This window comes from Odontesthes bonariensis, chromosome 14, assembly GCF_027942865.1.
Source record: "Odontesthes bonariensis isolate fOdoBon6 chromosome 14, fOdoBon6.hap1, whole genome shotgun sequence".
Classification (NCBI taxonomy): domain Eukaryota; kingdom Metazoa; phylum Chordata; class Actinopteri; order Atheriniformes; family Atherinopsidae; genus Odontesthes; species Odontesthes bonariensis.
Genome location: NC_134519.1, coordinates 3,549,165 through 3,577,112, shown reverse-complemented (window position 1 = coordinate 3,577,112; position 27,948 = coordinate 3,549,165). Strand labels below are relative to the sequence as shown.

General features: G+C 42.6%; 3 protein-coding genes across 3 annotated transcripts in view; 2 read left to right on the top strand and 1 right to left on the bottom strand.

Moving 5' to 3' along the window:
• Positions 1 to 295: 295 nt before the first annotated feature.
• On the bottom strand, positions 296 to 27,948 carry LOC142398566 (immunoglobulin lambda-1 light chain-like). Its single transcript, XM_075482617.1, has 3 exons — positions 27,372 to 27,948; positions 845 to 1,129; positions 296 to 704 (listed from the first exon to the last, which is right to left on the bottom strand). The coding sequence occupies exons 1-3, from the start codon at positions 27,511 to 27,513 to the stop codon at positions 541 to 543; spliced, it is 591 nt and encodes a 196-aa protein (XP_075338732.1). The 5' UTR covers positions 27,514 to 27,948; the 3' UTR covers positions 296 to 540.
• Positions 20,994 to 27,948, top strand: part of LOC142398542 (uncharacterized) — a 42,801-nt gene continuing 35,846 nt past the window's right edge. Inside the window, exon 1 of the mRNA XM_075482583.1 lies at positions 20,994 to 21,265. Coding sequence (XP_075338698.1) covers positions 21,094 to 21,265 — 172 coding nt within the window. The 5' untranslated portion in view covers positions 20,994 to 21,093. The remainder of the gene's footprint in view (positions 21,266 to 27,948) is intronic.
• LOC142398562 (uncharacterized) lies at positions 22,526 to 24,007 on the top strand. The gene has a single exon (XM_075482610.1). It carries the CDS (start codon positions 22,838 to 22,840, stop codon positions 23,594 to 23,596), a length of 759 nt encoding a protein of 252 aa, XP_075338725.1. The 5' UTR covers positions 22,526 to 22,837; the 3' UTR covers positions 23,597 to 24,007.

Here is a 27,948-nt window from a genome sequence, read left to right as displayed (position 1 = left end):
TCAGCAGGTTTTTCTGTCCTAATAACCACTGAGAACAGATTCATATCTGCTGCTGCACACACTCATCAACCCCCCTCTCTGCTGTTTGTCTTTTCTCTGCTTCCTGGAAACCTTTTTACCACTGAGCCCTCCACCCACACAGCTGAACGGAGCTCAGTCACTTATTCATTTATTCACAGGGTAAGAGAGGAATAAAGAGAGCAAATGAAATGAGAGGAAGAGACTTAACACCACAGTCAAAAGGCTGTCAACATACCTAACCTGTAAACAAGCAGAGAAACAAACAACAACAAGGTTATTTTCCACTTTATTGAGAATGTTGAAGTGAATAAATGTGAAGAAGCAAACACACTGTGCACATACAGAATATTAAAAAGAGAGAAATGTTGTTAAATGCTGAAACATCTACAAGGCAGCTGATAATTCAGCTTCATTTAGTTTCTCCCACACATCCTGAGTAAGGTTGGTGAACGCTGATCAAAGTGATGAACCAGATGAACGGATGAGATGTGATGGTGAGAAAAGGCCAGCAGAAAACAGTCAGTCAGCATGTGTGCAGCCGGTGGACGCTCCCTTGTTTCTGAGGATCATCAGCAGAGAGAGTCCACAGCAGCACACCAGACTCTTCACTATCAGCAGCGTGTACAGCAGGCACAGCAGCTTCACTTGGTTCTGGAGCCTCTGAATAAGCCAAGGAGAAACGTCTGAAACAGAAAAAGAGTCAAATGTTTGAAGTTGCAGTGAGAAATGTCCGTCCTCTGCTCCTCTGCTCCTCTGCTCTCTCTGACAGCGTCTCCACATGAAGCTGAATCCCTGCTGAACACAGTCACCGAGCCTTGGTTACCTTGTTGTGTTTGGGCCTCCACTCGGCCCCCCTCGTGCTCCACGGAGCAGCTGTATTTATACGTGTGGAGAGGATCACGATCAACAATCCTGATGGAGGCGGTGCGTCCCGACTCTCTGAGCTCCAGCTGCTCCAGACCACCGTTCTTCTTCTGTCTTTTCCAGGAGAAGCGGACCAGAGGAGGAAACATGCCTGAGGCCAGACACAGCAGGGAGCTCCTCCCCTCCAGGTGGACTCTGGATGCTGCTGGGTACACGCTCACCACGGGCTTCACCACCTGCTCATCTGGAGTTGGACAGCAGCAACAAGCAGCACACACACACATTCACACAGTCAGCAGCAGCTTCCAGCACTGCGCTGCATTCAGTCTGATCCTGGAAACTACATGGACTCTGATCCCTGAACTACTCATCAGTACAGCACAAAGTTCCCTGCATGCACTGTATTCACCTTCATATCAGACACACTCATCACCTCATGTCACCATGTGGAACAGGTGCACGTGCTTTATTACAATAAAACTGAATTATTATACAACTGCTTTCATCTTTTATTGCTCTTTGAAGTGAAATATTACGTAAGAGCCTTTAATATCATCTATCTGTGTGGCCCTGTGATGAACTGGGGACCCACCCAGGGTGGCCCCCACCTCTGGCCCAGTGGCAGCTGGGATAGACTCCAGCCCCTCCACCCCTGAATAGGATGGAGCGGCTGTAGAAAATGGATGGAGGCAAATGTCCTTCTGACCAACATTTACTTTGGTCTCATCACCAGAAAACAGCAAATCAGATTTTTGGAAGGATTTTTCAGCCAGTTGAAACTTTTCTGAATAAAGACAAAAACAACAAAGAGTTCATGTGTGTAAAAGTCTCCGTAGATTTATAACCATCACATCTCTGACCACACTAATGATGATGTAATGATTTCATTTTAAAGGACATGTTTGACATGTGTTACACATTTACATCCAAATACTTTTCTTCTTTTAATCAAACTTATTTCTTAATATGAAGCTTTTCTTCTGATTTTTCCATTCTGTTCATCAGTCTTGAAACATACAAACAGAAGCGTATGTGCTTTAATAAGTTGCCTCATATCGTCTGTCAGAATTGAACTTACTGACTGAAATATGCTCAAAATCTCCTTCAAACATGGTTTCATATTCAGTTATTTTCACTTCTTTTTTAGCTTCTTTTCCAAAACAATATTTAGTCTGAAAAAGATGAACATCTGAGCGTGTAACTGTTTCATGGACTTATTTTGAGTTCAAACTGATTTAAAACACAGAAGCACACAGATAGAAAACTAATATTTAACATCAAATCTCCTGTAATAAATATCAACCCAACAGAATCACTGAGATGATCAATAGTGGACTTTCTGCCGGTAAAGCTAAGGGTGGAACAGCTAAAATTGAATCATATGTTCAACATCATCAATGGGTTAGCCCCTAAGTATTTGGGATCCCAAATTGTAATGGTGCATACTCAACATGCCCATGAAACAAGAGCCAGTGTCCGCTCCTGTAAGGTACCATCTGCAAAGAGCGCAGCACGTAACTCTTTCTTTTATACAGGGATTATGCTATGGAATAGCCTTCCACTAAATATTAAAGAGTCAGAAACAAAAAGGGTTTTTAAACAAAGAGTTAGAGGTTTTTTGTGGAATAAAGTAGAGAATTAGGTGACTTAGGAATGTGATTGTATACGAGTATATGTGATATCTGTTGCATGTGTTGTATGTCTTGTCATTTCCCATCAGGGACCATGTTGGAAATAAGTGTTTTACGCTTTTACATGTAATCCCTTAGATACCCATTGTCTTCCTATATCCATAAATAAACCAAACCAAACCAAACCAAATAACTAAATATCTGTGACATCACTAACAGTTAAGTTCAGTTGTTCCTGAGATTTAAACAAATACAACTGAACTGTACAAACAGGTGCAACTTTAATCCCAAATGTGATAGAAAACATGTCGAACTTTAACAGGAGCGTTCTGCTTTAATGTTAAAGTCAAATACGGCCTTTAAGTCAGACTTCATATTCGCCTCCAATTACTTTGTAAAACAGATTTTCTCCTTTACTATTTAGATTTATATCAGAAAGGAAAAGAAGACCAAGTGAGTTTGAGGCGTTATATGTCCACCAATGTTTTCTCTGAAGGTTCATTAACAGCTGTTTACTCCAGTTCCATTATTGATCAGTTTTCATCCACTTTAAACCTGTTTAAATAATAAATTAAAATAAAATTTATTTTAAATTTCAAATTTTTCATGTTTGGACATATCTAAAGAAAATAAGAGGAACAAATGGAACATTTCAAAATAATTCATTATTATCTTCTAATGATTTTGACATGAAATATATTTCAGAAACATTTTTAACTGAATAATGAAAAACATTAAAAAAAAAAAAACAGATGTGACCGAATCCCTGAGACGATCAAATCCTAAATCTTTGGAACATCACTAATATTTGCAGAAATAAAGAATAAGTTTAGCTGTTCAGTGAGATTTCAACATGTTTTCAGAAATGATTGAGCTTTTCTTCTGGAACAATGGCTGCAGGATGAATTCTCTGCTAATGATGAACAAACTAACATGTAAAGCCTGAAGCAGCAGAAACTGACTTTAAACACATTTGAGCTTCTACAATAAAACAACTGAAGGAAAAGAAATGTTTGTTATTACCTGTTACAAACAGTTTAGTTCCAGAGCCAAAGATGTGGTAGTAGGGCCACCATCCTCCACACAGTGAGTGAGACTGATACAAAAACCTGTCTGCTGCTGAATGTGGCAGCTGAGGTGAACAGCCCAAATGATGAAGCAGTATCATATTTCAGCTCCATGATGTGTTTCTCTAATGTTCAGATCAACATGAGCGTCTCTTCTGCTCTCTTCTTTCAGCCTGGTGTTATTCTGAAATGTTCTTCCTTCTGCTCTGTGTGTGCATGTAAGCGCCTCTGCAGCAGCAACAGAAAGCAGCTGCAACAGGGGCACAGATTCTGCCTCAACTTCTCAATATGTCTGACAGGCACTGAGGCAAAAAATGGGAAGTGATCCATGTGATTTGGAGCTGGCCGCCAGCACGACCCCAGCAGCAGGGAAAAGAAGTCATTTAGAAGTCTGGACAAACAAACATGGCACACAGGTTTACCTCCAACATGGACAAACAGAAACTCTGCCTCCCATCTGCTTTGAAAGTCCACTTTTCATTTGGCCATTTATTTTGGGGTCAGCTTTAGTGTCCCTGTAGAAGCTGTGGGTGTGGACGTCAGGTATTTACAACATACTGACTTTGTAGGTTTTGACCTTTTTGATGCTTTTTTGTCCCAGTCTTCTCATTATTTACCCTAAAACCACTTTACAGACCGTTTCAGACCCTTGATGAGAGGTGCATCATTGGAGCTCCCCCAGAGAGGGGCTTGATAACTGAAGGTTCTGCCTCCCAAACTGGCAGCTGGTTCCACAGAGAGGGGCCTGATAACTGAAGGCTCCGACTCCCAAACTGGCAGCTAATTCCACAGAGAGGGGCCTGATAACTGAAGGCTCCGCCTCCCAAACTGGCAGCTGGTTCCACAGAGAGGGGCCTGATAACTGAAGGCTCCGACTCCCAAACTGGCAGCTGGTTCCACAGAGAGGGGCCTGATAACTGAAGGCTCTGCCTCCCAAACTGGCAGCTGGTTCCACAGAGAGGGGCCTGATAACTGAAGGCTCCAACTCCCAAACTGGCAGCTGGTTCCACAGAGAGGGGCCTGATAAATGAAGGCTCCGCCTCCCAAACTGGCAGCTGGTTCCACAGAGAGGGGCCTGATAACTGAAGGCTCTGCCTCCCAAACAGGCAGCTGGTTCCACAGAGAGGGGCCTGATAACTGAAGGCTCTGCCTCCCAAACTGGCAGCTGGTTCCACAGAGAGGGGCCTGATAACTGAAGGCTCTGCCTCCCAAACTGGCAGCTGGTTCCACAGAGAGGGGCCTGATAAATGAAGGCTCCGCCTCCCAAACTGGCAGCTGGTTCCACAGAGAGGGGCCTGATAACTGAAGGCTCTGCCTCCCATTCTACTTTTAGAAACTCTGGGAACCACAAGTAAACCTGCAGTTTGGGAACGAAGTGCTCTGTTAGGAAAATATCTTATAATGAGATCTTTAAAGGGACACTATGTAATAAATTAAGTCATTTATTAGCTCAAATCAACATATTCATTCATAAGTTAGTCCTCATTGGTGTAAAATGATCTCTGTCAAAAATCTCACTTATCATCCTGAGTGAAGAATAACTTGTCTGTATCTACATAGAGCAGGTAAGCTCTATGGAGGCTGCCATGTCCTTCCGCTCTATGAAAAATGACGAAGTGCCAAGAGGGACAGAAAGCACTTCGAATCGCGATTTCCCCACCAGGCCTACAAGCAGAAATGACGTCATTGTGACGTCATTTCCGCCAAATGGCTTATTACAGCCGCTAATGCTAAATAGATTTTATTCCTTGGCACATATGTCTTTGTGTTCATTAGCTTTCTTTTTGTAAGTGCATCATCTTCTTCTTTTTATTATTATTCCTGTGCTCCCCCTGGCTATCTTCTTTTTGGCGTTATGCTCACATTTGTAAACTGTTATTTTGTTGATTTACTAATAAAGTTAAAAAAAAAAAAAAAATGCTAAATAGATTTTTTCTCGTAAATTATCCCACTAATAATGCATTGATTGTTACCAAACTTCTGCCGTAGTACACATAGGCTCTTAACTCACAAAACGAGGCATTAGAAAGTTTGTAAGTTTACCAGGAGTTTATTTACCGCTGCTAATGCTCCTGTTGCTAACGCAGGCTAATGCTAACGCTGCGTCGACGTCACTTCCGGTAACTCCCATATGACTAATTGCATTGCTTGCACACCAAAGGAGATATTATGTTATCTGACATGTTATCTGTCATCTGTATTCATAGTGTTGTTGTATGTGTGTTATATAATCCTTTGTACTGTGTGTCTTGATTTCTTTTTGTTTGTATGGACCTTGAGTCTGAAGCTATAGCTTCTTGAATCTTGACACATTCCGCTTGCCGTAGTTCAAGAAGTTGCAGCGCACATTTGAAAACGTGAGGCGCTAGAGAGCAAATTCGTTCAACTTTGCAAAATAAAATTGCACCACTAGATGGGGGAAGAAATTACATAGTGTCCCTTTAAGATATGATGGAGCTCGGTCATTAAGAGCTTTATATGTGAGGAGAAGAATCTTACATTCTATTCTGAATTTAACAGGGAGCCAATGAAGAGAAGCTAAAACTGGAGAAATCTGATCTCTGCTGTTAGTTCTCATCAGAACTCTGGCTGCAGCATTTTGGATCAGCTGAAGGCTTTTCAGAGAATATGTGGGACAGCCCAATAATAAAGAATTACAGTAGTCCAATCCTGAAGTAACAAATGCATGGAACAGTTTTTCTGTATCACTCTGAGATAAAATGTTCTTGATTTTAACAATATTACGAAGATGAAAGAAGGCAGTCCAAGAAACCTGTTTTATATGTGCGTCAAATAATAAATTCTGGTCAAAAATAACTCCAAGGTTCCTCACTGTAGTACAAGAACCCAAGGAAATACCATTTAAAGTATGTAACCAGAAAGTTTCTCCTCCCGGATTCAGCCCTCATTCCACATATTAATAAATTCAAACTATTCCGATTCTCTTAGTGTTCAGTTTCTGCTTTTTCAGGCGGCGAGTTCTGGCCAAAAAAATGGACTCACCAGACACCTTTCGGTCAGCCCTGTCCAACCAGGGAGTCATGCTCGGGGAGCATGAGAGGGCTCTGTGGTGTTTGAACAAGCGACAAGATGCAAATAACCAACATCTCAACCAAGTCTTTGACCTGTTAAGATACTCACGATCATTTGTCTGATTCTTCTTCAGGCATGTCTCCAGAAAGTTTTTCCCCACCCCAGACCAGTAGATATCAGCAAATTCAGAGGTTTCCTGCTCCAGTGTTCGCCAGCTTTTGCCCATTCCTCCCACTCTTTCTCCACGGACTCCACTAAGATCTCCTTCATCATAGCCCTACTACAGGGGAGAGCACTTGACTGGGCATTAGCTCTCTTCCAACAACACTTTATTGACATTCTTCCTTTTTTCTTTTATCTTCTTCGACTGGAGATTCTTCTGAGCCAATGCAGGTGGGTCGGACTCCTTGCTGGCGCCCCGGCTTCTGCCATCAGACTTCTGGAGCTGGTTCAGAAAGCTGCTGCTCGTCTGGTGTTCAACCTCCCCAAGTTCTCCCACACCACTCCCCTTCTCCGCTCTCTACACTGGCTCCCTGTAGCTGCTCGCATCCAGTTTAAGACTCTGGTGCTAGCCTACAGGGCAGTGGAAGGAACAGCTCCTTCATACCTCCAGGCTATGGTCAAGCCCTACACCCCCACCCGCCCACTTCGCTCTGCGGCCACCAGGCGCCTGGCTGCCCCGTCACTCAGGGGTCCCTGCGCACGATCGACACGGTCACGGCTTTTCTCTGTTCTGGCACCCCGATGGTGGAACGATCTCCCGACTGATATCAGGACAGCTGAGTCGCTGCCCATCTTTCGCCGTAGGCTGAAAACCCACCTCTTCAAGAAAAACTACCCTGATCCGCCCTCTTAGGACAGCACCTGCGCCGTCCTAGTTCCTTATGCACTTATTGTTTCCTCCACCACTGGCACCCTCTATATTTTCATTACCCCCTACCCGAACCAGGGTTTGAATCCCAGTCCTGCTTTTCTTACCTCTTTTATTTCTTCCCCTACCCGAACCAGGGTTTGCATCCCATTCCTGCTTTTCTTACCTCTTTTAGGTCTTCCCCACCCGAACCAGGGTTTGCATCCCCACCCCGCTGTGACTGGTGTGCAGTTGGTGAGAGGCTGGTTGGTTATCGCACTTACTCTAGCACTAGTTTTGCTCTTAGCTGTTTGGTATTGGAAGGAAATGCACTTGTGATTTCTTGTGACCTGAAGTTCTTTTGCCTACCAATGTTGAACGCACTTATTGTAAGTCGCTTTGGTTAAAAGCGTCTGCAAAATGACCGTAATGTAATGTAATGTAATGTAATGTAATGTCGGACCATACTAACTCGAGAGGAACATCTTCATCGCTTGAGAGCAAACGAGTGCATCTATTGCAGTGCTAATAATAATTTCATTGCTACTTGCCCTGTTCGACCACAAGACAGAGCCCACCAGTAGAGGCAGGAGTCGTCCGTACTGTCAAAGAAAATCCTCCATGACTCACATTACCAGTTACCAATTGACCACCATCACTCACCACCTGTTTAGTTTCTTGCAATCACTGTGGAAATTGAGTTTTATCTGTTCAGAATTTCTAGTGTTCCTATAATCCTTGGTTTTCCCTGGCTCGTATTACATATCCCTCATATCCACTGGATATACCGCCGCATTGAGAGTTGAGTCTTTTTTAACCATTTAACTGTCTAAAGTCACCTCTCATGTCGTCTAGTTCTCCTCCGCCTGACATGACGATTTCCCCAGCGGATCTGTCACTGGTTCCCACAGAGTATCATGACCTTGGCACTGTCTTCAGTAAAGATAAAGCACTGTCCTTACCACCTCACCGTTCTTAGGACTGTGCTATTGACATTTTGACTGGAGCGCACAACCTGTCGCACCCTGAACGCGAGTCCATGGAGCACTATATTCAAGGCGCAACCACCTTCTCCAGAGTCGATCTCCGCAATGCTTATCATTTGGTACAGAATCAGGAATCTGATGAGTGGAAGACAGACTTTGATACACCCCTGAGACACTTTGAATATCTAATTATGCCCTTCAGCCTCACAAATGCACCTGTAGTATTCCAAGCCTGAATGATGTTTTGAGAGACATCTGAATCAATTTGTGTTTGTGTACACCTTGTGTTCACCTCAGCACATACTCTCTCAGTCAAACCTAGACCAACAATTTATTCTGGAGGTGGATGCTTTGGACTCAGGAGTGGGTGCTCCCCTATCACAAAGGTCTGACACCAACAGGAAACTTCACCCATTTGCCTTTTTCTCCCGACGACTATCTCCGGCTGAGCAAAACTATGACATGTGTACTAGATACAAAACAACCATTTATATTGTGGACTGATCATAAAAACCTCTCATACATCCAATCTGCAATAAGGCTAGATTCCCTTCAGGCCCACTGATCTTTGTTTTTTTGCCCATTTAATTTCCATCCATCCATCCATCATCTTCCACTTGTCCAGGAATCGGGTCCCGGGGGCAGCAGCTTGAGCAGAGAAACCCAGACGTCCCTGTCCCCGGCCACTTCCTCCAGCTCTTCTGGGGGGACCCCAAGGCGTTCCCAGGCCAGCCGAGAGACATAGTCTCTCCAACGTGTCCTGGGTCTTCCCCGGGGCCTCCTCCCAGTGGGACGGGCCCGGAACACCTCACCAGGGAGGCGTCCAGGAGGCATCCTAACCAGATGCCCGAGCCACCTCATCTGACTCCTCTCGATGCGGAGGAGCAGCGGTTCTACTCCGAGCCCCTCCCGGATGACCGAGCTTCTCACCCTATCTCTAAGGGAGAGCCCAGACACCCTGCGGAGGAAACTCATTTCGGCCGCTTGTATTCGCAATCTCGTTCTTTCGGTCACTACCCACAGCTCGTGACCATAGGTGAGGGTAGGAACGTAGATTGACCGGTAAATTAAGAGCTTCGCCTTCTGGCTCAATTCCTTCTTCACCACGACGGGCCGGTGCAGAGCCTGCATCACTGCAGACGCCGCACTGATCTACCTGTCAATCTCCTGCTCCATTCGTCCCTCACTCGTGAACAAGACCCCGAGATACTTGAACTCCTCCACTTGGGGAAGGATCTCATTCCCGACCCGGAGAGAGCATTCCACCCTTTTCCGGCTAAGGACCATGGTCTCAGATTTGGAGGTGCTGATTCTCATCCCAGCCGCTTTACACTCGGCTGCGAACCGCTCCAGTGAGTGCTGAAGGTCACGGCCCGACGACGCCAACAGAACCACATCGTCTGCAAAGAGCAGAGACCCGATTCTGAAGTCACCAAAATGGACCCCCTCAACGCCCTGGCTGCGCCTAGAAATTTTGTCCATAAAAATTATGAACAGAATCGGTGACAAAGGGCAGCCCTGACGGAGTTCAACCCTCACAGGAAACATGTCCGACTTACTGCCGGCAATGCGGACCAAACTATGACACCGGTCATACAGAGACCGAACTGCCCCAAGGGGTGGTCTACTATTTCACAGCCAGGACAAAAACCCCACTGCACCTCCTGAATCCGAGATTCGATTATCCGGCGGATCCTCCTCTCCAGTAACCCCGAACAGACCTTACCACGGAGGCTGAGGAGTGTGATCCCCCTATAGTTGGAACACACCCTCTGGTCCCTTTTTTTAAAGAGGGGGACCACCACCCCGATCTGCCAGTCCAGAGGCACTGCCCTCGATGTCCACGCGATGCTGCAGAGGCGTGTCAACCAAGACAGCCCTACAGCATCCAGAGCCTTGAGGAACTCGGGACGGCCCTCATCCACCCCTGGGGCCTTGCCACCGAGGAGCTTTTTGACCTCGGCAACTTCAGCCCCAGAAATGGGAGGCCCTGAGCTCCCCGATTATACTTCCTCATCGGAAGGCGTGTCGGTAGGATTGAGGAGACCCTCAAAGTATTCCCCCCACCGACTCACGACGTCCCTAGATGATGTCAGCAAAGCCCTGCGCTCACCATACACGGTGTTGACGGTGCACCGCTTCTCCCCCCCTTGAGCGGCCGGATGGTGAACCAGAACGACTTCCGTCCGGAAGGCATTCCCAGGTGTTCCCAGACTTCCATCCAGAAGTCGTTCTGGTTGTTTTTTGCCTCAGCAAAAAGGCTGCATTCCGCTTGGCCTGTCGGTACCCATCAGCTGCTTCCTTTTAATTTCTCTATTTCTTATCACCAAGGTACACGCAACATCAAGCCAGACACCTAGTCCAGACAGTTTTTCCCCGAGGAAGAATCGACTGAAGCTGCCCGGATTCTCCCCTTGACCTGCCTGGTGGGGGGCATGTCTTGGCAGATCGATCACAAAATTTGTCAGGGATTCGCCTTGGACCCGGGCACTGGTCCTCCCTACCGCCATTTTGTTCCTGCTCCTGCCTCTTCTGCTGTTATCCACTGGGCCCATACTGCCAAGTTTGCATGCCACCCCAGGATTCATATCACTTTCACTCTCCTATAACGCTATTTTTGGTGACCGTCCCTCGAGACTGACCCTAGGGAATATGTTACGTCTTGCACCACTTGTGCTAGGAGTAAGAGCATCAACCACCCTTCGTCTGATCTACTACAACCTCTGGAGGTCCCTGGTCAGCCTTGGTCGCATATATCACTTGGCTTTGTTACCGGACTACCTCCCTCACAATGTAAAACCCCCATTCTTACCATCGTAGACCGTTTTTCTAAGGCTGCTCAATTCATTCCCCTTGACAAACTTCCCTCATCCTCTGATACCACAGACTTATTGATTATGTTGGGGTTACCACCCTCAGTTTAACGGACAAACAGAGCGGCTTAACCAGGAGCTAGAGGCCGCCCTCCACTGTGTTTCCTCTAATAATACTTTGTCTTGGAGTCGACACTTACAATGGATAGAGTACGCTAACATTACTCTCATATCCTCCGCCACAGGACTATCACCGTTTGAGGCCTCTCTTGGATATCGACCACCATTGTCTCCCAAAGAGGAGAGGGATTTGGGGGTTTCTTCTGTTCAACACTACCTTCAGTAGTCCAGCGTGTGTGGGCCCAGACCCGGGAAGCTCTACTATGCATTACTGAACGCAACCACCATTTAGCGGATTGGCACTGTGTTCCTGCCCCTCAGTATGCTCCTGGTCAACAGGTATGGTTGGCTACCAAGGACATTCCCTTGAAATCCACCTCTAAAAGACTGGCTCCTAAATACATTGGTCCCTTCAAGATTAAAGACATTTAATCAAGTCATTAATCCTTCTTCTGTCCGAGCTCAAGCTTCCAGGCTATCATCAGCCTGTTCCACTTACCTGCCTGCTCGCCCCACCGCTGACACAAAACCTTGCACCACTGCCAACACCCTCTCCTCCATCTTGGATTCCCTCTGGAAAATAAGTAAGGATAAACCAACCACTTTGGACATCTTCTTCCTCCTCCCACAAAGTTCCACATTCTCCCTGATTCTGCCTTCACTCCACATATTAATGAATTCATACAACTCTGATTCGCCTAGTTTTCCATGTCTGCTCTTGAGTCCGTATTATCAGGCGGCTAGTCACCTAGCTGTGACAAATATGACTTAAACCAGCCTAATGCAGTTCCTTTAATCCCAATAACATGTTCAAGTCTCTTTAATAAGATACTGTGATCGATCGTATCAAATGCAGCACTGAGATCCAACAGGACAAGCACAGACACAAGTCCCCTATCGGAGGCAAAGAGGAGATCATTGGTAATTTTCACCAGTGCTGTTTCTGTGCTATGATGTGTTATGGTAAATTCGATGTCTGCTAACCTTTTGTCTCTTAAAAGACACCTTGTTGTAGACCCAATGTCTGCAGACCATGTGTCTGTTGATTAACACATTGACAATAATCATTCAAATGACCATTGTCTCCGGATTCTGCATCTCCCCAAAGTGCGAGACTTTCCCCCAGGGGGTGTGGCAAGGAGACAGTTGGAGAATACACACGGTGTGTTCTTTCAGGTGTCACCTGAAAGTCCAAACCCTCCTCTTTCTGTATAAATGCTTCTGATTTCCTTTGTTCTGGGTCTCTTCTCACCACAACGCTGACTGGTGAGGATTGACCTCTTTTGCAGAAGAAAATAAACACGTGGCCGGCCGGCACAAACATTGAAAGTCTATATTTCACTTCTCATCAGATGTAATAGGATGGTAAGCAAAATCTTAATAGGGAGTTAAGACAAAAATTCCATAACAATTTGGCGTTGTCGGCAGGACTCACGCGCAATCGTCCGGGGCAAAACACGGGAAGCGATTGGCCGTCCTGAATTATATAATTCAGCCTCTGAACGTCTGTTTAGTTTTTAAGACGGGAGGGCTTAACCGTGTATTTGTCCTGAATCGTTGCCGCTGAAGTCCAACGAACATAGATCAGCGAAAAACCATCTGGTGAGTACTGAAATATTGACTTCTAAATTATTATTTCAAATTTGGGTTTTAACATTTCCATTTCTCATGATCTTAGCAGGTGGCAAAGTTTTTTTTTTTACTGCTTGGGAACTTAAGAAAGACGAAGCAGAGGGTGTTAAATGTTCGTAAAACGTTTGTCTAATGTAGTTTTTTGCTGCTTGTAAACTTTAAGAAAAACGAAGCAGAAAGATGAATGTGTTTGTCAGAAGGGTGAATGTGTTTGTTTGTAGTTTTTTGCTGCTTGTAAACTTTAAGAAAAACGAAGCAGAAAGATGAATGTGTTTGTCAGAAGGGTGAATGTGTTTGTTTGTAGTTTTTTGCTGCTTGTAAACTTTAAGAAAAACGAAGCAGAGGAAAGTTCTACTTGGAGAATAATCAGTCGTACGACGCTTCCTAGTTGGGGTGGGAAGCAGGGTCCCCGTTGAGGGAGCGCGGCCTCCGGGGAGGGCCACTTGTTGACGTTATGAGAAAGAAATGTGGGGAAAAAGGTTCAAATATCTAAATGTTTGGGTTCCCAATAGGGGGTCCCTTAGTTTAAAAGATATATCAAAGTTAGAAGAAAAAACTGAAGAATAGGGAACAGGAAATAATAAGAAAAGTGACATCTGTGTGCACACCTAAAGGAAAATCCAGCTGGTAAAAGCACTTCTAAAAAACTTTTGTTGTTTGTCCAAAGAAAACACTGTACTCAAACAGCCTTACAGGAGGTCTCCAAGTCACTGTGGGCTGTCGGTAAGTATGATGTTTTTCAAAGTTTGTGAAAATGTTGTCATCACTCCAAAATCAGACTTTAAACTTTGTGAGTCAGTTAAACAAGAAGCCATCGATTCTTTGAGCCTCTAAAGACAGCAGGAGTCATTGTCCCAGATGATGATTCTCCAAAATGCACACTTTTATTTCCTGATAAGAAGATCAGAGATAAAGAAAATAAACACAGTGGCGTGTTTTTTCAGGGTCTGCAAACAGGTAATGCAGCCAATTAATACAATATTTGTTTCAATGGTCAACTTTTTCATACATCTACTCTGAGGCTCCAGGTTTACACAGGAAGCTAATTCTGGTTTGCTTTCAACTTCAGCACACGAGGCCATAAATCCACACGTCTGTTTCAAGAATACTGTGAAAGCCAATGAAGCGCTCAGACAGTCTTGAATCCTTTGTTTTCTCTCCAGACACTACTTTGTTACAATATGCTGATGACCTAAAGATTTGCATCCCACTTTGCAGGTCTATTCTGATGTTGATATTCTATTCTCACACTAACAACTCAGATCCTGTCTCTCTCTAGGAAATGCAGGCGAGGATGCCGCTGGCTGCAAACAGAGCGACATTCCAACACACTGATCCTTTAATTGTATCAATTCCTGTTACCATTCCCAACTTTCTTACAGCAACACAGCCCTTCGCCACACCACAGGAAAAGACGCTGCAGTGCCACACAGAAAAGGAAGCTGTGTGATGTGGACCTGACGATAAATCTTTCCTGCCTGAACATTTCTTTCCTCACTTTGCATAAGTGACACATGGGTTGAACCATGTGTCAAAAGGGGGGAATAATGGATGCTATAACCCAACACTGTTTTCACTAAAGGATTTTCAGATTTTCTTCAAGTTTCATCAATCATGAATGGTTTGTGCAACCCATAACAGGTAAAACAAAACGATCACACCCACTCACCCACCACAGACAGACCATTTGAACACCTGAATAATTGCTTAGTAATAGATCGACGTGTGGTCGAACTGAATTGAAGTATTCCAAGCAACATACCTAAAGAGGCTCTGCTAACAGAGATTATTCCCAGCTCACTTTGTCAATTCTGCAATAACCCAAATTAATACATTTCTTGCTATTAACCTCAAACAACATTGTTTATAACACCCTGCCAGAAAATGACACTCTAAAATCAAATTAGCGTAGTGTTGTGAGGAAACAAGACTGCCATGGACAAAAGCCTATTGTCCTTATGCATATTAGAATAAGGAAAACATTTAACATACACATAAGACCTTTTACAATTCTTTTACACACGGAGTTTGTAGCCAGACCACTCCATTCCACTCACACAAGGAAATATGTTAAAATATTGCAAAACTTATTCTGTCTCTCTGTGTCAGCAGGTAAAATCACCACCAGTTTCCACTTCACGCCATGACTTCCAGCCTGACGACTAGGTGATGGTGGAGGGCCTGAGAAAGAAGCACTGGCATTCCAAATGGTAACGAGATCCATCTCAGTGCCTTATGATGACGCATACCGCTGTGAAGATGGCAGAGAACGACGCGGGTCCACGCCAACCACTGAAGGAAGATCCCCGAGGCAACGGAGGAGGAGCCAAGCTGCCAACCGGAACGACAGAGGAGGAGCAGACGACACAAGGACGAACGACAAGGAGGAACACACGCCGAGGAGGAACAACACGAGGACGAATGGTGCAAGGACACACAGACGCCAAGGAAGATGGATGACATCAGGAACGAACGGTGCAAGGATGCACAGACGCCAGAGAGGACGACGCAAGGAATCAACTCAATAAACGCCAACTAGACGTGTTTCAACAAACTACACCATGGCACGTATTGGTGTGGAATTAAATATCCAAGCTCGGGAATGCACAAACAACTCAGTTTTAGTCAATGGGTCACCCGACCCACATGGCTCCCAATTTAACATGCTGGTAGATTTTAAGACGGTCAAGCGGACCTCTGGAACTGAAGACAACCATTCTGATGAATATGAGAACATTACCAGCATCATCAAAAATATGCAAGATGCCATTCAACCCCCACCAGCAGTGAATGACTTTCTAGGTTAAAAATCTTAGAGCCAAGGATGGCCAGCACGGTTTTTAATAATAATTTTCTTTTTGCTCTGCATCTTAATTCCATGCGTGTTAAAATGGCTGTTTGATGTGCTCATAACAAAGATGATTTACTCCTCCACGTATGTTCATGTGTATGCCAATAAGGCCGACCAAAATTCAACCTCTGTTCACGTTCCTGACACCAAATCAGACTTTGATGATAACATTTTGTAAATGTTTATTTTTATTTTCTTTGTTTTGCTTTGTGTTGGTTTGGTTTTGTTTGTTTGTTTTTATATTCCCATCATTATTTTCTCTCTTGTAGACAAGCGCCAGGATGATATATTTTTCAATCTGTGTGAATTAGTGATAATAGTTATGACTATTTTTAATTTTGTTCCCTTTTATTTTTTTAATTCCTTTTTATTTTTCTTTAAGGTTGTTTTGTTTTCTATTAGTGATTAGGTCTACTCAATTGAAAGAAAGTGGTTGATGATTTCTAATTTTTATCTTTTTAAAATTCTATTTCAATATTGTTTTCCTTTAGTTTTTACATTATTTCATTTTTTTATTTTTTATGGTTGTCTCCTATTAGTGATTAATTAATAATCAAAAGGGACAAGTGTTATGGTAAATTCGATGTCTGCTAACCTTTTGTCTCTTAAAAGACACCTTGTTGTAGACCCAATGTCTGCAGACCATGTGTCTGTTGATTAACACATTGACAATAATCATTCAAATGACCATTGTCTCCGGATTCTGCATCTCCCCAAAGTGCGAGACTTTCCCCCAGGGGGTGTGGCAAGGAGACAGTTGGAGAATACACACGGTGTGTTCTTTCAGGTGTCACCTGAAAGTCCAAACCCTCCTCTTTCTGTATAAATGCTTCTGATTTCCTTTGTTCTGGGTCTCTTCTCACCACAACGCTGACTGGTGAGGACTGACCTCTTTTGCAGAAGAAAATAAACACGTGGCCGGCCGGCACAAACATTGAAAGTCTATATTTCACTTCTCATCAGATGTAATAGGATGGTAAGCAAAATCTTAATAGGGAGTTAAGACAAAAATTCCATAACAGATGCACTCTGAATCCTGACTGAAAAGAAAGGGAATCAGTCAGAAGAGGTTGGCTCCTTGGTTTAATTCACAGCTGCTTTAAAGCGGACTGCAAGAACACTGGAGAGACAGTGGCGTTCCTCTGATTTAAAAGAGTCTCAATTAGTCTGGAAAGATAATAACGTATAAGAAAGCCCTTCGTAAAGCTTACTGTTAGCTTTGATATTAGCCGTAATGTTATATATTTTTTCAATTGTAAGTCGCTTTGGATAAAAGCGTCTGCTAAATGCATCAACATAAACATGAAGCTGGAACTGCTTATTATTCATCATTGATAAAAGAGAATAAGAACAATCCCAGGTTTCTTTTCAGCACTGTAGCCAGTCTGACAAAGAGTCCGAGCTCTGCTGAGCCAGTTATTCCTTTAACTCTCAGCAGGGATGATTTCATGAGATTCTTCATCAATAAAATTGTTTCTATCAGAGAGAAGATTGATGGAGTTCTTCCCACTATTATCAGTGATGTATCATCAAGTACAGCAGCTTTAGAAGTACCTTTAGAACCTGATTTGTATTTAGACGGCTTCTGCCCAGTTGATCTCTCTGAGCTAACAACAGCAATAGTCTCTTCTAAACCATCAACTTGTGTTTTAGACCCAATCCCAACCAAACTGTTCAAGGAGGTTTTTCCCTAAATCAACTTCAGCCTTTTAAGGTTGCTGTAATTAAACCTTTACTTAAAAAACCTACTCTTGATCCAGAAGTGTTAGCTAATTATCGACCTATATCCAATCTCCCTTTTTTGTCTAAAAGTCTTCAGAAAATTGTTGCAGCTCAACTTTGTGATTATTTACACAGAAATAATCTGCTCTAAGAGTTTAATCAATTCAATTCAATTTATTTATATAGCGCCAAATCAAACAAATGTCATCTCAAGGCACTTAAAAAATAAAGTACAATTCAAGCCAATTAGAGTCCAATTCATTGAAATCATAAGCCAATCATATCCAATTAATAAAATTCAAAATTGGTCTCAGGACGGGATCAAAGAGAAGTTTTGATGCAATCTGTTGGTTTTTAATAAATTTGATTTGATTGGATAATGATTGTATTATGAATGAATTGTATTGCAATTGGCTTGAATTGGACAGTATCTTTAAAGTGCTTTGAGGCAAGGCAAGGCAAGTTTATCTGTACAGCACAATTCAACTACAAGGCGATTCAAAGTGCTTTATTACATTACATTAAAACAGTAGAAATAAAAAGCATGATTTAGATTTTTGTGACATTTGTTGTGATTTGGCTCTTTATAAATAAAACTGAACTGAACTGAATTTCCACTTCACCTTATTGGGCTTTTAAAGAAGTTTTAAAGTTCTCTAAGAATGTGAGTAAAAAAACCTGACTGAAATCTTTGTGTTATGTAGAGCTCCACAGCATCTAATATTTTCTTTTAGTGCTTTATTATTAACAGTGAACTTTATTTGTTCTCTTATTTTAGCTGCTTTTTTCTAGCTCATCGTAAATATGAGGTTTCATCTTCTGGGAGCAGAAACATCCACAGCAAACTGATGGAAATCTGTCCTGATAAGCTGCTGCTGGAAGGACAAAATCCTGAGCTGAGATCAGTCCCAGATCTGTCTCTGAGAATGGAATAAAGTGAAATGATGTGGTGAGATCTGCTGGAAGCTGTTCAACAACAAGTGCTGTTGGAAGTGTTTTCATTCGGATAAAATGAACAACACTTTAAACCTAATCTCTGCAATACAAAGTGCATTTTGTCTCTCATTTACAGAATAATTTAAAATGTGTTTTATCATAGAGTCATATTCAGATAAACTCATGTGAAATATGTGAACCTGGGCTGTGGTTTACTGCTCTCTTCATGTCACAAACACTGTTTGACATCTGTTCATCTGAAGGTTTTTGTACAGGCTGCAGGGATCATTTCTCACTGTGGGACCAAACAGCTGCAGTAGTAGGTGGCTGAATGTTCGAGTTTAACTTTCTGTATCTGCAACTCCCAGCCGTTCTGTTTATTCACAGCTGAGAAATCATCTTTCTGAGGATGATTGTAACTAGAATCTATGTTTCCACCACTCCGACTGATATCAAGAATTACTCTGAATGTTTCTGTTTCTTTCTTCTGGTACCAGTATACATAATCAGAACCACACTGGTCAGTTCCACAGCTCAAGGAGACACTTTGACCAACTCTCCTGGTCAGCGTTAACTGGTCCTGACTCAGCTCTGCTGCCATGGCAACCAGCGCTGCAGAGACACAGACAGACAGACGAAGGTCAGCGGGACGGTGTTTGTTCCAGGTGGAGTTTGCTGGCTCCTGATTGGCTGGAAACACTCACCTGAACACAGACAGCACAGAGCAGCGGCTGGGAGGAAAAGCATTTTGTGCAGCGGTGTTTCCTCTGGTGAACCTGGGGAGAAGTGGCGCTCTGAGGCAGCTGAGGCCAAACAAGGACGAGCTGTGAGATCAGAGCAGGGCCACGTGCTTTCTGACAGCTCCTCAGAGCTCCCATCAGCCCCTGCTGTGGGCCCACAGATAAGACCGCTGCTGCTGACTGACAGCTCAGCCCAAGCTGCTGTGTGCTTTGTGGTCTGGATTTGAATCTGACAGCAGATGGAAAAAATGGGGTCACATGATGCAGAAAGACTAAAAAACATTCATGTTCCCACAAACACATTCAGCTTGGTGGTGACTTTAGTAACTGAGGTGGGAAATTAATAAAATAATAATAATAATGATAATGATAATAAATGGTGAGAGGGGAGGTAGCATCAGGTGTAAAAAAAACATGTGCCAAATCGATGATGCAAGATCGGCCGAAAGACGAAGAAAAGGATTCTGTCGCATGAAACATTACTTTTTATGCTTTAATCCATAAGATTGATATTACTCAATATAAATACTGATTTCTGTGTTTTAGAGGGGAAAATCTGACACATTTACACTCTATTCTTACATCAGGAAATTTAGCAGCACAATTAAAGAAGCTCATTTTGTGGTGATAGAAGAGAGACTGGTGCACAGAGAGAAAATGTAACTTAAATCTAACAGGGATACATCCATCTGGCCTGTGTGGTTCTTCTCAACCAGAAACAGTCACGTGTGCACATTAATTAGTCAAGTCAAGTTTATTTGTAAAAACATTTCATGTGCAGAACAATTCAAAGTGCTTTACATAAAATAAAAGCATTGCAGCAGGGAGTGGAAGAAGCATTAAAAATACATAAAAGAATATAAAGAGAAACAAATAAAATCATTTAAATTAATTTTAAAACAAGCAACAGTCCGGATAAGTTCAAAGATATCGTGCAGATTTCATGCATAGACACATGAGAACAGAAATGTCTTTAACCTGGATTTAAAAATGTCTCCATTTGGTGAAAGTTTAATCTCCACTGGCAGTTTGTTCCACTTGTTTGCAGCATAACAGCTAAATGCTGCTTCTCCATGTTTAGTCTGGACTCTGGACTGGACCAGCTGACCTGAGTCCTTGGATCTAAGAGCTCTGCTGGCTTTATATTCTCTGAACAGATCACAGATTGTAAACCATCAGCGGGCTTTTAAAATCTATTCTGTGACTGACTGGAAGCCAGAGTAAAGATTTTAAAGCTGCTGTGATGTGTTCAGATCTCTTAGTCCGGGTTAAAACTCCAGCAGCAGCGTTCTGTTGAGCTGCAGATATTTAATGCAGATGTTTAGTTGTGGGGAATATGTGGCAGAAAGAAGGGACGTGACTACTGGGACGTTGGAAGAAGGTCTAACAGGAACAGGCCCAAAAACATGCTGGACTGTAGTGAAGAGGACAGGGACGAAGATACCTTTGATCTCCTTCTGGGAACTGGATTATTGAGGAGAGTTTTTTACATCTAGAGCTATACAGTAATACTAGAGTATTATTATTATTATTATTATTATTATTATAATGTTAGAGTATTATACAGTAATACTAGAGTATTACTGTATATGTATATATATATACATGCATACATACTTCCAGTAGAGGGCAGTGGTGACACTTTGAGGGCAGCTTCCGTAAAGCCTCAAACAAGAGGAAGAAGAAGCTAACTCATGTCCACCGTCGGAACTTTTCAGTGTGACACTCAGCGGAAGTAAACAAGAAGGCACCAGCAGAAGTGTTTGAGGACTCAGCAGGAGGACGGTTGTGTTGTCTGAGCTGAATATCTGAGCGTGAGCAGCAACAATGTCTTCAGTTCAGCATCTGAGAGAGTTTATCAGCCAGCGACTAACTGCTGCTGCTGAAGAAATATTCTCAGAGTTTGAGAAAACCATCGTCCAGTACGAGGAAGAGATCGACCGTAAGCGCGGACTGCTGGATATCACCTGGAAACCCCAAATAAACTTACACAGAATAGGTAAGGAACACTGTGATGGGCTGAGTGAACTCACTCAGGAATATGACTCATGGAGGATCCTAATCAGAGCTCTGCGCTACATTTATTTCAGGCTCACAGAGAAAAGTTACGGTGCAGCTGCTGTTACTTTCAGACAGAAACACAAAATATAATTCTACAACAGGCATCCCAAGTTCCAAAAACTCATTTCAGGGAGATGCTTATCGAAACCCCCCGCCCTATATTAAATATGGGATTTTTTAAAAGGCTTAGACAGGCTGGATATAGATAGTTAGATACTGTAGCTGGCTAGTTAGATATAGGCCTACACAATTTAGTAACTAAATGTGTATTGATACTTTAAATAAGTCTAAGATACATTTTTGCTTTATTTTATAACAGCATTTAACCTACAGAAATAAAATGCAGATGATGGCCTATTCAACTTAGCCTACCTCCACATCTCTTTTACAGTCAGCCTCGGCCAGCTGTCTCTTCCCCCAAAAGAAAACATTTAGTTTTGTGCCGTTACGACAGAACTTATTGCAGAAAGACATAAACAGCAGCCTGGTTACATGGAGGACGTGTCAGGTGGTGGTTCAGTCAGAACTTCTCACAGACCAGAGCAGAGACTTCAGCTCTGAAGGGGGTCGTGTTCAGTTTCAGATAAAGCACCACAGCACCGTTTCAATCCTGTTCAACAGTGAGCCCATTTTTACATCAGGTAAAAATTTTTTGGATGGTGTTGCATCATCATCATCATCAACTTTATTTATATAGCCTTTTAACACAGCCGTGGCTGAAACAAAGTGCTGTACAACACAAAATTAAACAAGGCATAAAGCACAAGAACAATGTAAAAACAACAATAAACAACAACAATATTGAAATAATTAAAACAATAACAGAAACAGAGTCTCATGCTGGGTTAAAAGCCAGGGAATAAAAATGGGTTTTAAGATGAGTTTTTTGGCAGATTTGTGCAACTTAAAGGGACCCCTTAAAGTCTTTCTTTGCTGCATTTAAGCCAGGTGGAAAGGACAAAAATGTGAATTTTTGTTCTTGTTGTTTGGGTAAGGCTCCGGTTTCTGTCCCACAGAAACAGCAGAGACAGCGAACCAAGATGAAATGAGCAATATAATTTCTCACCAGCTGGTAATGACACCCATTATTGTGTTTGCAGTTCATAACATCAGAAGGAAGCATTCTCTTATCACCACATTAGCGGCCCATGTCTTCTGTTCCTTTGTCTTTCCAGATCTCCCAGGGCAAAATATCTCTAAGGAGGAAGAAGATCTTGCTGACCAGACACCTCCGAACCAGGAGAAGGACTCCGGTCTGAACCAGGAGGTACCAGAGCTTCTACAAATCAAAGAGGAACAGGAGGAACTCTCCACCAGTCAGGAAGGAGAGCACCTTGTACTGAAGCAGGAGACTGATACCTTTAAGTGGACTCTGACCTGTAAGGAAAATGATGTCAGTGAAGCAGAACCAGCCACTGACCAGCTTTTCACTCAAAACTCTCCCCTGATCGAGAGGCAAAATCAGGAAGGAAACGGAAATACAGACTCAGAATCAATTTCAGATGTAGAGATGCAGCCAAAGAATAGACCTCATAGAAACACCAGTCACAGTGATCAAGCTGACAGCTCTCTGTCTAATGCTAAATCAGGGGAAAAGTCTGGAAAATGTGATGTTTGTGGAAAGGTCTTTAGGGATAAGTATGTTATTAAGGAACATCTCAAAATCCACACAGGTGTGAAGCCATACGCTTGTGAAACATGTGGGAAATGTTTTACCCGAAAAAGTAATTTGTTACCCCACATGAGAATCCACACCGGTGAGAAGCTGTTTTCTTGTGAAACATGTGGGAGAAGCTTCACTCAAAGTAGTCATTTGACTGCTCACAGGAGAACCCACACAGGGGAGAAGTCCTATTTTTGTCAAATGTGTGGGAAAAGCTTCACACAGAAAAATAATCTGTTGGCCCACACGAGAACCCACACGGGTGAGAAGCCTTTTACATGTCGAACATGTGGAAAAATATTCACATATAGCAGTACTTTGTCGGTTCACATGAAAATCCACACTGGTGAAAGACCATATTCTTGTGGAACATGTGGAAAAAAATTCAAGCAAAGCAATAATTTGAAGGTCCACATGAGAACTCACACAGGTGAGAAGTCCTATTTTTGTAAAATATGTGGGAAAAGTTTTTCACAAAAAAATAATCTGTTAGCCCACATGAGAACCCACACGGGTGAGAAGCCTTTTACATGTCAAACATGTGGAAAAACATTCACACATAGCAGTACTTTGTCAATGCACAAGAGGATCCACACTGGAGAATGACCATATTTTCATTGAACATGTGGAAAAAGATTCAAGCAGAGCAATAATTTGAAGGTCCACATGAGAACTCACACAGGTGAGAAGTCCTATTTTTGTAAAATATGTGGGAAAAGATTTACACAAAAAAATAATCTGTTAGCCCACATGAGAACCCACACGGGTGAGAAGCCTTTTACATGTATAACATGTGGAAAACATTCACAAATAGCAGTACTTTGTCAGTGCACAAGAGGATCCACACTGGAGAAAGACCATATTTCCATTGAACACGCGGAAAAAGATTCAAGCAGAGCAATAATTTAAAGGTTGAAGGTGAGAAGTTGTGTTCTAATAAAACATCTGGAAAGTTATGATTTGCTGTCACACAAGTCTTTCAACTTTTTTTACTTTTAACTATATTAAATTATTGTTTTTTTTAAAAGATCATGATTGAAGTGGTTTCTCCCTCTGTGTTGCACTGTTATGTTTCTGTGGTACCTCCAAACAAACAAACCAAACACTCGAGCAAGCTTTTTGCATGTTGAGCTTTTACCTGCATCATTTAGTGTTTAACAAAAGTCAAGCAAAGCGTCGACTTGCTTAACTTTCAGTCAGGGACATGTGACTTATAGATTATTTTATGAACAGAGATTTTGTCCAGTTAGAAAAAGTTGCTGGTTCTGTGAGTTTTTCACAGTGTGAAGTGTGCATGTCCTAGTTTCTAGGTTAATCTGAGGTGGGATGATTGTGGAGTTGACTTGTAATATGTTCAGTGTTAGAGACTGGTGTTGAATCCCTGTGGGACGAAAGAAACAAACCTCGAAGGCAGCGAGTTAAAACGTGTGTGTTGAAACGACATCAGCCTGGTTCAAGAGGTCAGCTTTTTGGAGTGGGTCCAAAGTGGGATATTAGCACGAGTTAAGCTCTGGCAAAGTATGAAAAAAGCTTCTAGATATCAGTCAATAATTTATTGTTGAATAGCTGGCCATTTTGAACTGTTATCCCTTAGTGGCTGTGGATGTTCACATTTAACAAACAGTTCATTATCCACCCTTTTAAAGAAGCTGTTAGGAAGCTGAACACACCCTGTTCCTTATAGAATATATGTTGATGCGGGTTGATGGGGTGCATACTTACTATGGAAACTATGGAAACCTGACTGAAGCAGAAGATTTCTACAGAGATTAGAAACGTGAGAGGTACTTTTGATCTAAATAAGACGAAAAAAAGCAGTAAGGCATTAAATCAGAGTGTCAATAGAAGGGAATGCACAGTTCAACTTTCAGTACTTCACATCTATCTGCAGCACGATACAAACTGTACGTCCTCACTGGAAAGTAGGCAATGCCTCGGCCAGCTGTCTCTTCCCCCAAAAAGAAGAGCTGGTCCAAATTTCACTTTATTTTGCCTTTGCAAACATGTTGTAAAACAACACAAAATTGCAGCAGGTTTCTGCTCCATCAAGCTTTATTTCTCAGCTCTGGCTTCATGATTCGAGCTGTTTCTCTCACAGATGAAGAACACAGATGCTTCCTGGAATGATTTTCTCAGCTCAGTGGATGGCTGTAACTGTCATTGTGTTATTAAGGTGAAAAGCCACAGCTAACGGTGTGGAGGCCGCAGAGCAGGAACCCACACAGCTGCAGCAAAGGCAGTCTGAGTGTCTGTCAGCAGGTTTTTCTGTCCTAATAACCACTGAGAACAGATTCATATCTGCTGCTGCACACACTCATCAACCCCCCTCTCTGCTGTTTGTCTTTTCTCTGCTTCCTGGAAACCTTTTTACCACTGAGCCCTCCACCCACACAGCTGAACGGAGCTCAGTCACTTCTTCATTTATTCACAGGGTAAGAGAGGAATAAAGAGAGCAAATGAAATGAGAGGAAGAGACTTAACACCACAGTCAAAAGGCTTTCAACATAACAAACCTGTAAACAAGCAGAGAAACAAACAACAACAAGGTTATTTTCCACTTTATTGAGAATGTTGAAGTGAATAAATGTGAAGAAGCAAACACACTGTGCACATACAGAATATTAAAAAGAGAGAAATGTTGTTAAATGCTGAAACATCTACAAGGCAGCTGATAATTCAGCTTCATTTAGTTTCTCCCACACATCCTGAGTAAGGTTGGTGAACGCTGATCAAAGTGATGAACCAGATGAACGGATGAGATGTGATGGTGAGAAAAGGCCAGCAGAAAACAGTCAGTCAGCATGTGTGCAGCCGGTGGACGCTCCCTTGTTTCTGAGGATCATCAGCAGAGAGAGTCCACAGCAGCACACCAGACTCTTCACTATCAGCAGCGTGTACAGCAGGCACAGCAGCTTCACCCTCAGCTCAGACTGGAAGGAGGTTGGTGGTGGAGCTCTGTCCCCCTCGTGCTCCACGGAGCAGCTGTATTTATACGTGTGGAGAGAGTTGCTATCAACTGCTATGATGGCGGCGGAGCGTCCCGACCGCTGGAAGTTTGTTTGCCATCCCTCAGCAGGGGGCAGCTCCTCCAGACCACCGTTCTTCTTCTGTCTTTTCCAGGAGAAGCGGACCAGAGGAGGAAACATGCCTGAGGCCAGACACAGCAGGGAGCTCCTCCCCTCCAGGTGGACTCTGGATGCTATCGGACACACGCTCACCCAGGGCTTCACCACCTGCTGATCTGAAGTTGGACAGCAGCAACAAGCAGCACACACACACATTCACACAGTCAGCAGCATCTGCTTTAGTCTAATAAATAAAGAAACAGCACATCATGTCAATGATTTTTATGGAGAATTCAAATTTTCACTTTAACACAAACACCATGAAGTGTACATATGTGTCGAGTTCCAACCACCAATCTCATTTACTGCAGAATAAAATACAACAACATCAATGATGCTATCATTTTACATTAAATACAGTATGTGGATCCGATATATATTTATTTCTACAATACTTTCCAAAATGGATCTTTTCACATGTTTCTGGTTATATTTCTGTCTGACATGTCAGATACAGAACATTAGAAGCTGCTGTATATGTTAGATTTCACTTTAACCTGAAACTGTGGGCATCACTTCCATTCAGAAGAGTTTTACATGATATTATTCACCATGTTTTACTTTATTTTAACAGCTTTTAAGAAAGATACATTTTTCAGTCATTAATTATCCTCTAGGTTTTATTCAGTTTCATTTTCACTCATTTACAAATATGAATTTAACATCAAATCTTCTTGTTTTCATAAACTAACAGATGTCAGAGAATCACTGTGATGATCAAACATGATGAATATCTGAATTTAACTTCAAAGTACGACAAACTGTCTGATCTGTAAATTCATCTTCAGCTTTTATTCTGTTTTACTTCAATTTAACATTTTAAAAAGACTTCTTTAATTCACAGGATAAAAATGACTTCTAAATATTTGAACGATGAATAATTATCGTCTTCATCTTATTTCAAATGAAACATGTTTAAATGATCATTCTGAGTAAATATCAAATCACTTTTCTGTTTGAATCTCATCCTGTTTTTGAACAACAGCTGTGACAGAATCCCTGAGACCATCAAATCCTAAATCTTTGGAACATCACTAATATTTGCAGAAATAAAGAATAAGTTTAGCTGTTCAGTGAGATTTCAACATGTTTTCAGAAATGATTGAGCTTTTCTTCTGGAACAATGGCTGCAGGATGAATTCTCTGCTAATGATGAACAAACTAACATGTAAAGCCTGAAGCAGCAGAAACTGACTTTAAACACATTTGAGCTTCTACAATAAAACAACTGAAGGAAAAGAAATGTTTGTTCTTACCGGTTACAAACAGTTTAGTTCCAGAGCCAAAGATGAGGTAGCCGTAGCCTTCCCCACACAGTGAGTGAGAGTGATACAAAAACCTGTCTGCTGCTGAATGTGGCAGCTGAGCTGAACAGCCCAAATGATGAAGCAGTATCATATTTCAGCTCCATGATGTGTTTCTCTAATGTTCAGATCAACATGAGCGTCTCTTCTGCTCTCTTCTTTCAGCCTGGTGTTATTCTGAAATGTTCTTCCTTCTGCTCTGTGTGTGCATGTAAGCGCCTCTGCAGCAGCAACAGAAAGCAGCTGCAACAGGGGCACAGATTCTGCCTCAACTTCTCAATATGTCTGACAGGCACTGAGGCAAAAAATGGGAAGTGATCCATGTGATTTGGAGCTGGCCGCCAGCAAGACACCAGCAGCAGGGAAAAGAAGTCATTTAGAAGTCTGGACAAACAAACATGGCACACAGGTTTACCTCCAACATGGACAAACAGGAACTCTGCCTCCCATCTGCTTTGAAAGTCCACTTTTCATTTGGCCATTTAATTTGGGGCCAGCTTTAGTGTCCCTGTAAAAGCACTGATCAGTG

Bases quoted from the DNA above. Each gene is read 5' to 3' on its own strand.
- LOC142398562 (XM_075482610.1), top strand. From the start codon at position 22,838: ATGCAGCCAAAGAATAGACCTCATAGAAACACCAGTCACAGTGATCAA.
- LOC142398566 (XM_075482617.1), bottom strand. From the start codon at position 27,513: ATGATACTGCTTCATCATTTGGGCTGTTCAGCTCAGCTGCCACATTCA. The intron at 1,130-27,371 runs GTAAGAACAAAC...GTCCAACTCCAG, and splicing joins AACTAAACTGTTTGTAACCG to ATGAGCAGGTGGTGAAGCCC. The intron at 705-844 runs GTAACCAAGGCT...TTTCTGTTTCAG, and splicing joins GGAGGCCCAAACACAACAAG to ACGTTTCTCCTTGGCTTATT.